Source organism: Falco cherrug, chromosome 10 (assembly GCF_023634085.1).
Source record: "Falco cherrug isolate bFalChe1 chromosome 10, bFalChe1.pri, whole genome shotgun sequence".
In the NCBI taxonomy this organism is placed as follows: domain Eukaryota; kingdom Metazoa; phylum Chordata; class Aves; order Falconiformes; family Falconidae; genus Falco; species Falco cherrug.
This window is the reverse complement of record NC_073706.1, coordinates 7,711,434-7,727,667: the sequence shown is the minus strand read 5'-3', so window position 1 is coordinate 7,727,667 and position 16,234 is coordinate 7,711,434. Positions and strand designations below refer to the sequence as shown.

At 54.5% G+C, this 16,234-nt stretch overlaps 1 protein-coding gene across 1 annotated transcript in view; it reads left to right on the top strand.

Moving 5' to 3' along the window:
• The first annotated feature begins 4,266 nt into the window (after window positions 1–4,266).
• The window catches only part of B4GALT5 (beta-1,4-galactosyltransferase 5), a 40,327-nt gene continuing 28,359 nt past the window's right edge, over window positions 4,267–16,234 (top strand). The window contains exon 1 of the mRNA XM_055722461.1: window positions 4,267–4,552. Coding sequence (XP_055578436.1) covers window positions 4,426–4,552 — 127 coding nt within the window. The 5' untranslated portion in view covers window positions 4,267–4,425. The remainder of the gene's footprint in view (window positions 4,553–16,234) is intronic.

Below are 16,234 nucleotides of genomic sequence, written 5' to 3'. Positions count from 1 at the left end.
CACATTGTTTTTGTAAAGCCGAGAGCTGGTCAGCATCTACTCCACCCCAAGTGTCCGTCTCTGAGTGACACAGCTCAGGCTCCCACTTTGCTCACAAACCATCTGGCAGCAGAAACTCCAGGGAAGATCTAAAGCAAACAGCATTGCTGAGCAGCTGGAGGGCTGACATGGTGCAATGCTGACTGTCCTCACCTTTAAGTAGAGGCATTTTCCTAATCACAGGATGGAGTCTATTCTGGAAAGTCTCTACCATTGGGGCTGAAGGTGCCAGAAGCTCTGGAGACTATGACAAAGACTGCAAAACACTAGTGAGGGCTGTGACATCCTTGCTACAATCTGTTATTCGCTGAAGTGGCAGAACAAAGATTATCCTCCCAGATTAGACAGTCCGCGTCAAGCCTTTGCATAAAGTGGCAATAAAAGGTGTGTGGTTGAAGTGGAGCAGCCCTTTAATGACTGTTTCAAACCCAAAACTGAGGATTAGGTTCCCCACAGCAGCTGTTTTACACGGCTGCCTGCTCTGGGGCCAGGTCCTGCGTGTGGCTCTGCTGCTAACCCTGCTGTGCAGCGCTCCCCAGCCCTGCCTGCTCCCCGCTGGCCCTTGGGAGCATGTGACACTGTCCTTCAGAGGTCCGAGACCTTGGGGTACTTACTGGGCAGGTGAGTTTGCTCCTTGCAGGGTGCAGGGCAGCCCCTGGCCACCCTCTCCCATAGTGGCTCCGATGCTCTCGCAGCTGGGCACAGGATCTGGCCCTACCAGACGTCTGCCCATCCTGGCCATGCCAGTGTTCATCAGGAGTGAGCAATGATAGCTGCCAGGCTGGTCTCCCACACACAGCGCTTGAGCAACTGTGTTGGTGCCACTGTGAATATGCAGCTCCAGCCTCTCCAGACCATGCGTGGTGCAATAGTGCCTGTACCGTCCCTCCAAGCACCGCACTTGCACCGGGGCACCCCCAAGCCATCAAAACAGAGCTCTCCCTCCAGTGATGCAGAATGCCTTTTATGTGGAGACGTGCTTTAAGGGTGCAGCTACATCTTCTTGTGAGCGTAGGTGCGCTGGCAGGACCTGTCCCTGCATTCCTGCTCATGGCCACACAGCAAGAGATCTTACCTTCCCCTTCAGGCTGCTGGCAAAGCTGCTCACACAAGCCCTCCTTAAAGTGTCTCAGGCACCATCCATATGTTAAACTCTGCAGAAAATGGGACTTGGCTTATCCACCTCAGGCTGGGAGGGCTGGAGTAGCAGGTGCAGGCTGGAGCAGGGCAGGCAGAGGAAGGTGGTGGGACCGAGCCAGGACTCCCTGGGCATGAGCCACCCACACGCTCCCTGCAACAGCCCTGCTCAGAAGTGCTCCCACCCCAAAGTCCTCACCTGGCCCTGTGGAATGATCTGAGACTTGTAAATCTCTCTTCCTGTTGTTTTTCATTTTATTTTATTGGAAGAGGGCAAAGGGAGGGAGAATGGCTTTGGCTGATGTTTCTATTCCCTTAGTGGAGAGGCAGGATGGAGAGAAGAGGGAAAGAGGGAGTAAGCAAAAAAAAAAAAAGGGGTGGGTGGGGTGGGGAAAGTGAAGCGGGCTGAGTGGGACTGAGCTGAGCCCTGGGAGAGGGAGAGGTGAGGTGAGTCAGAGCCAGGGCAGCAGGGCAGGCATGCCCCAGCATGGCTCCAGGGCTTCCCTGGCTTCACTCCTCCGTGACAGTCCCCATTGCGGCAGCCTGGGCCTGGGAGCGAGTTTCTGGGTGGCTCCTCCAGCAATGTCATTGCTAATTAAATATGTTTAAAAGGTTAGATTATTGGTTGTGACGATGTCTCACCTTTGACGATGTCTGCATCAAACAAATCATAAACCAAGCAAGAAATCTTGAGTTTCCTTGACCAAGGCATCCTTTTAGGAGTTGGATAAAAGGTATTTTGCAAACAGCAGTTCCAGCCACCACTTGGCCGTGCAGTTCTGCTGGAGTATTGTGGGCTCCCAGAAATTAATAGGGCTCAGGGATTAATTTATTTCAGTTAAGGTGGTGATGGAGTGGCAATTCTGGAAAAGAAGAACAAGTACCAGTTTCCTTGTTCCTGAAGTTAATGCAGCTCACACAGCCTCTTCAGGGAAATCCCTGCTTTCCTCCTCAGCCTTCTGGCTCTTGAGGGTCTTCTGCCCTTGAGATCCTTCTGCACCTTGGCACATTAAGAAAATTAATGCCTTACCTTTTAAAGAGAGATTTCTACTTATCCCTGCTCTTTTTTACTTTATCTTTGTTTTTTATCTCCTCTCTCTTCTGAGAACCTATGTCTCTAACAGGAACATGTTTGTCTCCCATTTGTCAAACATGGGAACTGTTTTCTTCATTTGCCCTTACTGCATCCAGGCTGGAAGGGGTGCTAATCCTTCCTGGAATTACTGTGATATACAGCTGTACCTGGAGAATCCTTTATCCCAGCGTCTGGCCCCTGGCTGACATGGGGCTGGCGCTGGGCACCCCCCAGCCCACAGCCAGGCAGTCACCGTCTGGCTGGGTCAGAAGTCTGGATTGAGCAATGCCTCGCTCCCTGCTGGGGAGAGGCTCACCCTGGGGCGCGGAAGCAGTTGGGGACACACTGGACATGTCCCAGCAGACAGTCTGTCCCCATCTCCCACCCCACAGCCTGCCATTACGGGAGGTGCCCCTGCCTTTGCTGCCCACCCTGGGTGGAGGTGGCCAGCCTCTGCCTGCATGCCTGATCCACAGCCCTGCATCCCGCCCTTGGCTGGGAGCCCGGGCTCAGTTTTCTCAGCTCTGGCTGTCCATGAAATACAGAATTACCTCTCCCTCCGGCCTCCCCTGAATGAAGTCTGAGTTGCACTGATCCTGCAATCATAAATGAGGCAAAAATCACAGCTCCATGGGCTGGACTGGGCCCCATCTGCTCTGCAGCTACTTCTGGCTCCCCTGATGGGGATGGCATTTCTTCCAGTTTTTCATTTTCAGGCATCTCCGTATCTCCTTCCAGCTCCTCCTACACACAACAGAGGAACTGCCCAGAAACATGTGCAAAACTGCTTAATTACTCTTTAACCGACGGGGCTGCTGATTGCTGCTGGTGCTGATCATTGCACTGACCGTGATGGCTTCGCCCCATCTTCACTTCTGCCCATCTGTGCCCATCACCTCCTCCCAGGCTGCGCCTCCTGCGCAGTGTCTGGGGGGCACACAGCACTCATCCGAACAGACCCCTGCTGCCTGGTGGGCTGAGTGTCCTTGCTCTCCTGCGGCTGGGTGTCTCAGGTTCATTACCAGGTGTCCCAGGACCATGGCTGGGTGCCCTGAGCCATTGTCAAGTGTCTTGGGGCCATTGCTGGGTGTTCCAGGCATATGGATGAATGTCCCTGGACCATTGATTGTCCCTGGACCATTGCTGAGTGTCTCAGATCCATTGCAGGGTGTCCCAGGGCCATTGCTGAGGCTCAGGGGCTATTGCTGGGTGTCCCAGGGCCATCAGTGGTACCCCAGGACCATGGCTGGGTGTCCTAATGTCATTGCTGGGTGTCCCAGGACCATTGCTGGGTGTGCCAAGACCATCAGCATGTGTCCCAGGACCATGGCTGAGCATGTTGAGGCCACTGCCTGGTGCCCCAGGGCCATCAGTTTTGCCCAGATCTGTGGTCAGGTGTCCCTGGGTCACTGCCCGGTGTCCTGGGGTCCACGGCCAGGTGTCGCGGGGCCGTCAGGGGTGCCCGGGTCGATAGCTGGGTGTCCCTGAATCACTGCCCAGAGTCCCAGGGCCATCAAGACGTGCCCAGTCCATCATAAGGTGTTGTTGGTTCACTGTCTGGTGTCCTGGGACCATCAGTCATGCCCACATCTGTGGTCAGGTGTCCCTGGGTCACCGCCCGTGGTCCTGGGGTTCACAGCTAGGTGCCCCAGGGCCATCAGGGGTGCCCAGGTCCATGACCAGGTGTCCTTGGGTCACTGCCCGGGGCCCCAGGGTCCACAGCCAGGCGTCCTGGGGCCACCAGGGGTGCCCAGGTCCATGGCCGGGTGTCCCTGGGGCGCTGCCCGGTGTCGCGGGACCACCAGGGGTGCCCAGGTCCGTGGCCGGGTGTCCCCAGGACCACCAGCGGGGCCGCAGGGTGCCCGGCAGCCGCGGGGGGCGGGGGGGGCGGTCTCTGCTGCGGATCCCCGGGCGCTGCAGCGGCGGCGGCGGCAGGAGTTTGCTGCCGGTCCCCGGGCGCCCCGCCCCGCCCCGCGCCTCCCGCCCCGCCCCGCCCCGCCCCGCCCCGCCGCGGCTCATTCATGCGGCGGCGCTGGGCGCGGGCGGCGGCTCGGAGCGGCCCAGGCGCGGCGCCTCCCGCCGGGCCTCGGCGCATGTGAGCGGCGGCGGCGGTAGCAGGGCGGCGGCAGCAGCAGCAGCAGGGCGGCGGCGGCGGCGGCGGCGCCGCATCGGCCATGCGGTGGCACCGCGGCCCCCGCTGTGCCTGGCGGCTGCTGCCCCGGCGCTCGCTGCTGGCCGCGCTCTTCCTCTTCTCGCTCTCTTCCTCCTTCCTCTACTTCGTCTATGTGGCGCCGGGCATCGGTAAGCGGCGGGCCGAGGCCCGGGGCGCGGGGAGGGGGCACGCCGTCTCCCACTGGAAACGCTGAGTAATCCGCGGAGGGGGGGCGGCATCCCCGGCGGCCGTTGCCCCGAGAGGGACGGCCCGGGCCCGGCGGCCCCGGCTGCGGCTCCGCGGTGCCCCGGGGCTCGGCGCGGCAGCGCGTCCTCGCCCCGCTGCGGGGCTGGGGGAGCCCGGGGGTGGGGGGGCTCCCCCCGGGGGGGCGCCTGCTCGTGCCTCTCAGGGTGGGCACACGGAGGGGTGACGGGAGGTGCCGGCTGCGCTCCCCGCGGGCTTCCCCGGGCCGTGGCGCTGCCGGAGCCGGGCGGGGGGCAGCGAGCCTGGCAGCCTCCTGCCTGCCTCCTGCCTGCGAGTTTGTTTTGAAGAAGCGGAGCGTTGTCCAAGTGCTTGTGGTCTAAACTCGCTCTCAGGCGGAAATCCTAATCTTTTTGTCAAGTGGGAAGATGAGAAGTGTGTGTTTCAGAAGGAGCGCGCGTTCCTTCCTATCCTCTTAGTGTGCTTCGCGGGGGCCCCGGTATCAAAATGGCCAGTGCCTGGCGGCGGGGCCAGCGGGGCTGCGTGCCCATCTCCCCTGAGATACGGGAAGACTCGTTCCTCAGAAAGCAGCTGTTGTCTTGATATGGTGTGTCTTGTTTCTGTGAGGAGCCAAGGCTCGCGGTTTGGCCTTCAACCAAACTTTGGCAACAATTTATTTCTATGAAAACAACCCTTTCAAAAGAAATCCTGCGGATGGGAGTTTCTCCTTGAAATGTCATTGGTATTGCTCATGCCATTCCTAGCTTGGACATCCCATGGAGACCTTTGTGTGATTTCCAAGGTGACTTCTGTGGGTTTTTATTTACGGATGGTGTCCCATGGCTGCCAGTGGGCTTTGGGAGCCTTTCCTGGGGCTAGGTAGGGGCTGGCTGGTGTGCGAAGACCTGCTCATGGGGTTCGTGTCTGGGCAGAGCCTGGGTGAGGCTGGGCATCCCTGTGGTGGCCCAGGGCTTTGCTGTCCCCACAGGCAGGCCACCGAGCTCCTGGCCACTGTCCTGCAGGCTGGCCTCGGAGCTGCTGAGCTGCTCTCTTGCATGTGTTGGAGGACATGGTGCTGTGGGTGGTGCAGCTGCTGCTTGCTCCCTCTGTAAACACAGCTGGACTTGTCCTGTTCTTGCGCTGCTGTGGGGCCGGCAGTTGTATCAGATGCATCCCGCAGCCCTTTGTGGGGCAGGCCCAAGGGATGCCTCCTCCAAGAGCTGTGGTGTGGGTGTTGACAGACTTCCCTGGGCCCAGAGGGAATAGCTTTTTAGAAATAGTACAGTTTAAGAAGGAAACTTCTCTTATAAGGGTGGTTTTGTTCCTTTTTTAGAGTTGTCTAATTCATTTTGTGCCTATTCTGCATGGTTGCCAGTTCTAGAGGTGCTGGAGATGCTGTAGGGTATAAAAAACTGTTTAAAACCAGCTTTGTGCCCAGAGGCCTTTTCCTAAGTGGACCTTGGATAATGTGGTCATGTCCCACCCAGTGTTCTCACTATCTCTGATGCTGGAAGAAGAGGCAGGGAGGTGAAGGTGGTCCCTTTCCCCACCCACCCATGGATTTCAGTGGTGTTCTGAGTCATCTCCCCATCAGGTGACAGAAGATCTGCTTCCTGTTTTTTTTTTTTTTCTCTCCCTCTTTCAGCCAAAAGTGTTCAGTCATGAAAACCCAGCCCCAGTATTCCTGGGGTGGCTGGGCTTGTCCTTCCAGTGCTTGAAGAGAGTTTGTGTTCAGGCCAGAGTGGTGAGGAGAAGCTTGGAAGAAAAGGAAATGAGAGGACACGAGCAGAGCTGGGGACTTTAATAAATTGTATGGCATGTGACAGAGAGATGTTGTCAGCAGGGTGTTCTGGAGGCCTTTGGCCTGCCTGCCGCCACCTTGGTGTGGTGGGGTAGGGCTGGGCTGGTTTTCTCCAGCCACTGAAGGGCCTGGAGAAGCTTCTGTCCTAAAACTGTCTGTTGCAGGACATGCTGGAGAAGCGGCTGAAGAAGGACTTGCAGCTCATCAGCTAAAGCACAGGCAGAGGAGTGATGAATCCATTACTTGATCATACATCAGTTAAAAAGGAAAAAGTCCAAATAAACATGACATGATGCTGCAAGTGAGCTTGAACCTGCTGGAGCCTGGGCCTGGAAGGGCTTTCATCTGTGTGGTGCCACAGGCTGCTGGGGAGGGTCTGTTACAGCAGACCCCCGCTTGTGGGGGTCAGCAGCTGGTGCTGCCAGGGCTGGAGCCAGCCTGCCCTGCCTGGACAGTGTCAGCCCCATGGCGTGGGGGACAGCCCTGCGAGGGGAGTTGGGGTCTAGGCATCCCTGCAGTAGGATGTGCTGTCACTGTGGCAGAGGGCAGAGCTGGGCCAAGCCTGTCCCTGAGCCCCTCATTTGGGGGGCAAAAACTCATCAGCATTGTTAAGGCTTGTTGTGTTTGAGCAGTTGTGCGCCAGTGCCAGGAGAAAACTGGGACAGTTGCACTTCTGGGTGCTGTCTCAGCGCATTGGCGTGGAGCTGGCGTGCTTGCCGGCTCTCTTGTCGGCTGGAAAACTGCTCCTGGTGCCCTTTGGAGGTGGGAAAGGCGAGGCCAGCCTGGGCTCTGGGTTGCCTACCCCAGCGCTGGCCTGTTGCCCGGCTGGCTGTTGTACTTGGCTCCCTGCAGCCCAGGTAATGCCAGCATGCCCTCGGTCTGCTTGAGACGGAAAAGCAGGAAGAAATTCATGTTTACTGTCAGCAAATCACCACGCTTGGTACCCAGAGAGTTCAGAGCTCTTGGGGCTTATGTCTGTATTGTGCCTGGGTTTGTGATGACTGGGGTAGCTCCTTATTTCTGTTCTTCACTGAGGTTTCCTTCTGTGGAACTGAGATTTTCTTGTGGCATCAAGTTTGTGCAGAGGGATCAAATGTGAACACCCAGTGCTGCCTCTTTCCCTGCACTCGCATCCCATGTCTGGGTGTCCTCCGCACGCATCACCCTGAGAACTTACATCCCCGTGCTCCCACAGCCACCTCGGAAAGTAAATTACCAGGGACCCAGCTGATGGCACAAATACAGAAGGCTGCCCTTTTATTCGATGCTATTCCCTGGCGCTCACTTGCTTTTGTCCCTGCTGTGGCTGGGGTGATGATGTGGGTCTGTCTCATCGTGGCCATTGTGCGCTGGATGAGGCGGCCAATTGTTCTGCTCCGCAGTGAGCTGGGGCTGAGGCATGCCGGGGCTGGTGGAGATGAAGTGGCTGGAGGCTCCAGGAGATGCTCTCGTATCTGCATGGGTCCCCGCTCCTCCTAGAGAAGCCTCACCAGGCAGCAGGTATGAGGCGATGCTGTATGGGTGGGGAGCTTGCTTTTCCTTGCTCTGAAGTCTTGTGAGTGGCAGCAGCAGGGTAAAGAGCTGTGAGGCAGACTGTTTTAATTACAAGAAGTTGCACTGGCCTTGTCTCTGGAATAAGCAGAGCTTGGTGCTGGGTGAACTGTTTGGGCTCACTCTGGGGTCCAGCAGGCACCTCAGCAGGTTTTTTTTGCAGAGCTTGTTGCTGGCGTTGAGGCTTTCGCCCTCCTGGGACAGCCACCCTGCGTGCTTCTCGCTTCTCCAGAAGGAATGTGAAGAAGTGGGCTTGCCAGAGTTGTTCTGGTGTGGTGGTTCATCCAGCTTTCCTAAAAATGTCAGGTTTTATGCTCTTTTAACAGGGCCTAGGAAATCAGGGGAATTCCTTCCTGCAGCTGGAACAGTAATGCTTTGACAAGCTGTTTGCACTGCAAGCTGCTGTTTCATCTTGATAACTCGCTACAACAGTAGGAATTTCTCAGGCCTTGGACTTGGCCCTCGCAGAGAGGGTGGTTGCTGCGTGGCTGGGAGCAGTGAGGTCAGGGACCTTCCCCGGTGCTTGGGTAGCTGCCCTTGGCTTTTCCCTTGTCCCTCCAGACACTGGAGCCTTTTTTTTTTAATTTTTTAAATTTTTTTAAAACTCGAGTTTGCACTGGAGTCTTATTTGATTGAATCTGATGCAGGAAAATAATGCTGAGAAATTATTGGGTGAGAGACTATTACCTTTGTGAGACAGCTGTAATTCGCTCTGGCTTTACTTCCCGAAAGCTTATTGGGAATTGCTCCCCATTGGTCGTACAGGACACGAAGTAGCAGCGTTATCCCTGGATTACCTTTATGGCACAAGAACTTGATTTTGATAGTCAGGAGTGCTTTGAAATGATATTGCTTCACGCTGTGTTTGGGTAGACAGCAGAGCAGTACTGTGCAGACCAGCAGCTTCCTTTGTACAGCTTGCTTGTGGCTTTGGTCTCTTTCAAGAACATTACATGGCTGGATGTGGCTGATCCAGTTTGGTGGTTTAATGCATCAGCCTGACAAATTTTAGCACAGAGAAGATCCACGGGTGAAAATGCCAAAAGATTTTGCTGCTGCCAGTTTGCCCCAGATTGAGGGGACCATGGCACTGTGAGGAGTGGGTGAGTTGCCCTTGGTGTCAAGGAACAGAGGAAAAGTAGTGGCCGTGGTCCCAGGAGAGGAGATGGCACTGTGGGGACACAGAGCTGGGGCTGGTGAGCCCTCGAATGACAGAATTGTTTAGATTGGAAAAAAAACTTTTAAGATCATTGAGTCCAACTGTTAACCCAGCACTGCCAAGTCCATCACTAAACCGTGTCCCTAAGTGCCACATCTATGTGTTTTTTGAGTACCTCCAGGGATGGTGACTCCACTGCCCCCTGGGCAGGCTGTTTCAATGCTTGATAACCCTTTCAGTGAAGAAATTTTTCCTAATATCCAGTGTAAACCTCCTTGGCACAACCTGAGGCCATTTCCTCTTGTCTTGCTGCTTTTTACTTGGGGGAGGAGACTGACACCAAGTCTGGGCGAGGGGAGTGGGGAGGTCATATGGGGGAGTGGGTACCTGCTGCTGTACCTTCTGTGCACCTCTCGTGGGGATGCCATCAGGACTAGCATGGTTAGACTGAGCGGCCGGTGGAGAGAAAGGCAGAAGGGGGCTGGCAGCGCAGAGTCCTGAGCGAGGGGGCAGGGGTTGCTGGTACCCAGCTCATCAGAGAAACACTGGTGCGCTGTGGTGGCCTTGGCTCGGCTGGGCAGAGGCTGGGTGCAGGTGTCCTTCTGGGCTTGCCACGTGGCTGGGCACTGCCTGAGCTGGGACAGAAGGTGAAGGTGCAGCATGGAATAATGACACAAGGTTTGTGCGGCTGTAGCCCTGGCTCTTATCTTCTGAGCCTTCCCTCAGCAGTGTAAGGGAGTATGGTACCTCACTGAAACACCAACAGTGCTGCCCTCCTCCACCCTCTCTGCCTGAAAGATCTGCCAAGCAGCATTTCACAACCAAAGTAAGGAACAGCCCAGTTCCTCAGCATATCCTGCTGAGGTTTTTGCAGTCATTGGATCCAGCAGTGACTGGGGGTAGTAAGAAATCCTCAGGTGCTCCTAGATGCAGTAACTTGAGCTCAGGATCTCCTGTGCTGTGCATGGAAGGAGACTGGTGGTGGCTGTGGGACACTGCTCCTCTGGTAGCACCACTTTTTTCCAGCACTGAGCCTCCTCAGAGGCAGATGCAGGCAGGAGAGCAGCTGAGGCCCTGCTTGCACATTGCTGCTCCTGTGCCAATGTATCCAAAGTGCTGGTGGTGCAGAGCATTGGCTGGAGACCACCTTTTGGTCAAGGCTAACAAATTACAAGATTTATTTGAGGGCAGGTGAATTACTGGACTTTCTTTGCCTGTAAGCACCTGTGTTGTCTGTCAGGCACATCTGGTTTGGGTTATTTTGCTGGTGGCTCGCAGGGTGTTGCAACTGCAGGGAGGATGTGAAGAATTTGTCTCATCTGTCTACCTCTGGAAGGCCTGGCTTCTGGAAGCTGCTCAGCAGTCACAAAACCTTACAGGTACTGGTTCATTCCTGCAAATTAAATGCTTCGAAACTTGATGTTCTGCCACAGACCAAACCTTAAAGCAAAGCCATTAGTGCTGTCAGCCCAGGCTTCCAAGAGACCTGATCTGCATGGGCTTGGGAGGCCATGGAAGGCTGGGGCTTCACCAGGTACTCAACCACTTCAGCTGGCTGCTGGCTTGGGGGGAGATAAGGGCTCCGACACTGCTGGTTTGTTTCCTGAGCTGATCGGCTGACTTTTCCAGGTGGACTCATTAATTGTATTAACTCGGCAGCATCTGCTCTGCAGGGTACGGTGGAACACCCAGGGGACGACTGCAGGGAATGGAGATGAGCAATGTGGGGAGCTGTATGTTTGCACTTGTTCCTGTTTGAATGCTGTTACTGTTAGTGGATTTTAATATCCAAGCAGTGCATGGAGTCTTAAAATGCTTAATTTTATTTGAACTTCTGGGGAATATCACAGGGCTGGCACTGGTGACCCTCAAGCAGTGGTGCTGGCTGGGGCTGCTGTGCTGCTGGCTGGGTAGGACTGCAGAGCCCTCAGCTCTCCCTGTGGCAGCATCAAGGGATGAATAGTCTGGAAGAGAAACTGATATGTAGCTATACAGAGCGAGAAAATCTTTCCTTGAACAGCTTTATTTTTAAAGCATCATTGTTACAATAGAATGCATTTACTTTGACAAAATCTTTGCTGGGTTAGTTTAGTAAAGTTGATTTTCATACTAGCTTTTTCTTTGCATTTGCATTTTGACTGTTGTTCTGACTGTGGTTTTGTCTGACAGCATTTTGAATGCTGGTGTGTTAGGGTGGTTAATGTGTGTTTGAAGGTTTTCTAGCACTTGCTGTAAATACTGTGGGTATTAGTCCTGTTTTGAGAGATGGAGCAGAAAATGTATAGTGGACTGTGCTGCTGAAATGCAAAGAAAAAAACCCAAATCAGAAATTTTTGAGTTGTTTGTGGGTGTGTTTTTGAGAACATTAAAAATGCCAGGGCTTTTTGGAGCTGCTCTTATTTTGAAAGGAGAGGTAGACCACAGAGCTGAGGGGTGATATCAGTGCCTGGCAGGAGAACTGTTCTTGGCCGTCCTCATCTGCTACTTGGAAAGGTCCCAGGGGTGATGGAGGGACAGCATGTGTAACCCCCATCCTGGTGACTGGCAGGGCAGCGGAGCCCTTTTTCTGTTACAAAAGGAATTTTCTGGGGCTTGCAGGTTGTGCTCAAACCTAAAGAGGAACAGGCTGTTGTGCCGGGGGGGCAGGCAGGTTTGGGGTATCCCTTGTGCTCTGTAGTGACCTGTGGGTGTGTTGTATAAAGCCACAAGCTTTAGTACACCTTATTTGACACTTTGTTTTTCCAAGGCATGTAAATACTACTTCAGGGGTACAAGAAGCTTGGCTTGTTCGTACCTCCTGGCTACATGGAGGAGGCAAGGGGGCTAGTGCTTGCTTGGGCTGGGCTTTAGCGGAAAGTCTGTGGCCATGTTGTTTGTGACTTCCTAAAGCTCATTTTTGTAGGTTTTTGGTTTTGAGGTGCAAAACCAATGGGCTCTTTCCTTTGCAAACCTGTGGTTGTGTGTGACATGGCTGGGCTGAGACAAGTGCCTCCAGCGTCCTTGCCCTGTGCATGGGTCTTGCCCTGGGGCCCCTCTGAAGATGCTGGCAGGGTGCTGGCCAGCCCCCCTTGCAGCAGAGGGGACCCCAACCTGGGTACCCATCCCTTCCCCCCCAGCTCTTGCTGCAAGGGAGAGGCTGCTTGCAGGGGATTTGGGTTCAAATAGCACCATGGGTATTTTTTTTTTCCTCCAGTTTGTGTCTTGGTTTCCCTGCTTGGTGAGAGCTGTCTGTTAGAAAGCCACTGTTTTCCTGCCCCGGTGAGCAGGCACATGTCTGCACGGTGCTTGCTTGGGCTGTGTGCTCCCAGCCTGCTGCGAGAGGGCTGCATGTGAGATGGCGCCTGCAAAGCTCTTCCCTCCCTGTGCCTTTCTAACCTGCCAGGTAAACGTTGGGAGGTATTTCTGCATGGAGGATGCCACGGCACACGTAATGGAAGAAAGCAAATACAGGCAAAAAAAACCCATCACACAGCTGCAGGTTGGACTATGGTATAAGCAGTCTTCAGCCAGTGTTTGCTTGCATATCTAGGGAATTTTATGGCAAAGTAATTGATCGGTTTTACTTGAATGCTATTGTCGTACAGATGATCAAAGGAATGTCTTGAATCCTGGCACTGTTAGCTACCTTCCTTGCTTTGGAGAGGCCAGGGACCAAGCTGTGCTGAAACTTTATAAATATGCTGATACGCTGCCAAAAGGCTCCTGTGCAGGGATCAGAGGGTTACGCTGCAACAACGAGGACAAGCTGGTGGAGGTCTGTGTCATGCCTGTGATGGGGGAGCCTGTACTCTTAATTTATGGTGTCTCCCCTCAGCAGCAGGTTGGGAGAGGCTATGTCTTGAGCAAGGATTTTGGATGGGAAGTGGTGAAGACTGCTATGTGAATGCCAATGTTTATGAAGTGCCTCTGGAAAAAAAAATGTGTACAAAGCATACAGAGTAGAAGAGGAAAGCAAACACTGCAGTGCACCAGGTAGTCAAGTCCTAACTGATTTTTTTTTTCTCTCCCTCACTGACCTGGCAGGAAAAGGAAAGGGTTTCAGTCCTGTTTCCTGCCTTTCATGTCCCTGTGTGGCATGTGGCTGTGGCGTGGGAGCCTTGGGCACGTTGTGCAATGGCTGCTCTTGCTAAAACACCCGGCAGCGTGGCCAGGGCTCTGCTGGGGGGCTGCTTGGGGTGCAAAGCAACGAGGGGAAGCTGCTGGGAGTCTGCAAGTGATGCACCGACCACAGCTAAATAAACCTGCTAAAATGGCTGTCTTACACAGCAGAAAAGCCCAGGGCTGTCCTAGCTTGAAACTAGTGTGGGCCATGCCCAAGGCGTGTGGTATGTTCTGCGCTAGGGTTGCAGCAACCTGCTTTGGGGGAGAAAACTGGATATTAAGGTCCTGTCGGCAAACATGGTGTTCCCTTGGAGCTGGGGACCCTCAGGAGGTGCATGGGGTGGCCCCCAGCCGCAGCAGCCCCACGAGCGCAGCAGCTCCCGCAGGAGTGTGAAATGATTCCACACATGCAGTTCGCTCTTATTCTGCAGTCATATTTTTTCCCCCTCAGTGTTTTTCCAACTCATGTCTTGCTGCCAGAGTCCATATTAATAATGCATGACTTTTTTTTTTTTTATGGTGCTTCCTTCCCAGCGTCCCTTTCAGCTGCTGAGTCAGAGAAGATTGTTATAGCAGCAACCTCTGAAGCGGTGAAATGCCCCTGCAATGCTCAACTGCTGTCATTTATCATCCCGGCTCCTCTGCAGGCAGCCCTTTCCCTTGCTGGGCTCTGGGTGAGGATACCAATGCCAAAAGGCTGGTTCCCGCTATGCCAGCTGGTGACTGGCAAGATCTGCTCTGCTGAGCCTTCCTGGCTAGTATTTGATTAAAGCAGTTACTGTCTCTGACTGCTTTTTTGGTTTGTTTTGAAATCCTGTGAGGGTTGTTTTCTCTCTTCCCCCCCCGACCTGCCAGAGACTCTGCTTTGGGATCATGCCCAAGATTCCCCCCCAAGTAATTTTTAAATCGTAGTTTTTTTCCTCCTCCATGCATTCCCCCTGAGATCTGTGCCTGAGCTTTTTAAGGTAATTGAGATGACAGAAACCACATAACGTATTAACATGGTTAAATTAACTTAAAATCCTTCAGTGGATGTTGAAACGTGGCTGGCTGCTGCGGGAAGCTGTAGAGCTGCTAATGCAGCATGGAGCAGGGCTTTGCGGGGCTCCTGCCTCTGGGTTGGGATCGGCCCTGGGGGGGAAATCACCACCCCTCAGAGCCGGTCCGACACCTGGAGGGGAATAGGGAGCAGCAGTGCTTTCCAGAGAATTTGTCTTCTAATGACTCAAATAATAAATATGCTGTAGTCTTTGGAGCTGATCTCTCCTGTCCCATGTCCCAACAGAATTTTCTCTTTGGATGGAACTGGTGGGGAGTGGGGTCATACAGCTTCAGGCTGGGAAGGAGCATCCTTGGGGCTGGGAAAAGCATCTTCATAGTCTTCCCCTGCTTGGTGTTCTACTTCTGTGGGCTTTGAAAGACTCACCTCTTATATAAATATATATATATGTTTATAGAGTTATCCCAGAGCCAAGCAAGAGAGGAACAGGCTTGCCTGGGGCAGGAGGGTTTCTTTTTGCCAGACTTCCCCAACTGCCTTGTTCCCCCATGTCTCGCTGCTGGGGATGGCATGAACATGCGTGCACCCACACTGGCATCTGCGCTGGGAAGTGCAGAGGAGTTGGAGAGAGGCAGCCTGGGACCCAGGAGGGAAGCGGTGCTGCTTTTCCTCCTCAGCTGGTGAGCGATGCCACCCTTGGGAGCGGGCTGTGCGTGCGAGGCAGACCCTGGCTGCATGCCTGTATCTTGCCCAGAGCCAGGCTCTTGCCTGTCTGGCATGGGGAAAGTTGCCCTTGCTGTGGCACGCTTCCCACGCAGCAGCCGGGCCTTTCTGCTAATGCTCTACAAACGCCGTGCCACAGATTCATTCGTCCCGAGGAAGGGGAAGCGTGACCAGCATATCCTGCGCTCCAGCCTGGCTCCCTCACTTGGGGCCAGTGATTGCGCTGGTGTGACCAGTGCTGAGTGGCGTTTCTATGGAGTCTGTGCTGGGACCAGTGCTGTTCAGCATCTTTGTCAGTGACATGGACAGTGGGATCAAGTGCACCCTTGGCAAGTTTGCCAGTGACAGTGAGCTGTGTAGTGTGGTTGATGTGCTGGAGGGAAGGATGTGCTGTCCAGAGGGACCTGGAGAGGCTTGGATGGTGGGGCCGAGCAAACCTCGTGAAGTTCAGCAAGGCCAAGTGCAAGATCTTGTATGTGGGATGGGGCAGTCCCCAGCAGCAACACAGGCTGAGCAGAGAATGGATTGAGAGCAGCCCTGTGGAGGAGGACTTGGGGGTGCTGGTCAGTAAAAAACTGAATATGAGCCAGCAATGGCTGTTTGCAGCCCAGAAAGCCAGCCATGTCCTGGGCTGCACCAGAAGAAGCGTGACCAGCAGGTCGAGCGAGGCGATTCTCCCCCTCTGCTCTGCTCTTGTGAGACCCCCCCCCCCCCCGCCCCGTGCTGCATTCAGCTCTGGGGCCCCCAGCGTTAAGAAGGACATGGACCTGCTGGAGCGAGTCCAGAGGAGGCCACGAAGATGGGCAGAGGGCTGGAGCACCTCTCCTGGGATGAGGGGCTGAGAGAGCTGGGGTTGTTCAGCCTGGAGAAGTGAAGGCTCTGGGGAGACCTTACAGCTCCTGCTGGTACCTAAAGGGGCTGACAGGAAAGCTGGCGAGGGGCTTGTCACAAGGGCATGTGGCGATAGGACAAGGGGGAATGGGTTTAAACTGAAAGAGGGTAGATTTAGGTTAGATATCAGGAAGAACTTCTTCACTGTGAGGGTGGTGAGACCCTGGCACAGGCTGCCCAGAGCAGCTGTGGCTGCCCCATCCCTGGAAGTGCTCAAGGCCAGGCTGGATGGGGCTGGGAGCAACTGGTCTAGTGGAAGGTGTCCCTGCCCATGGCTGGGGGTTGGAACCCGGTGATCTTTAGGGTCCCTTCCAACCCAAACCGTTCTATGATTTCTTTTGCTGTAGTTTTTTTGTTGTTTTTTTTAATTTATTTTTTTTTTTTAGAGCTTTGCTGGCTGTTGG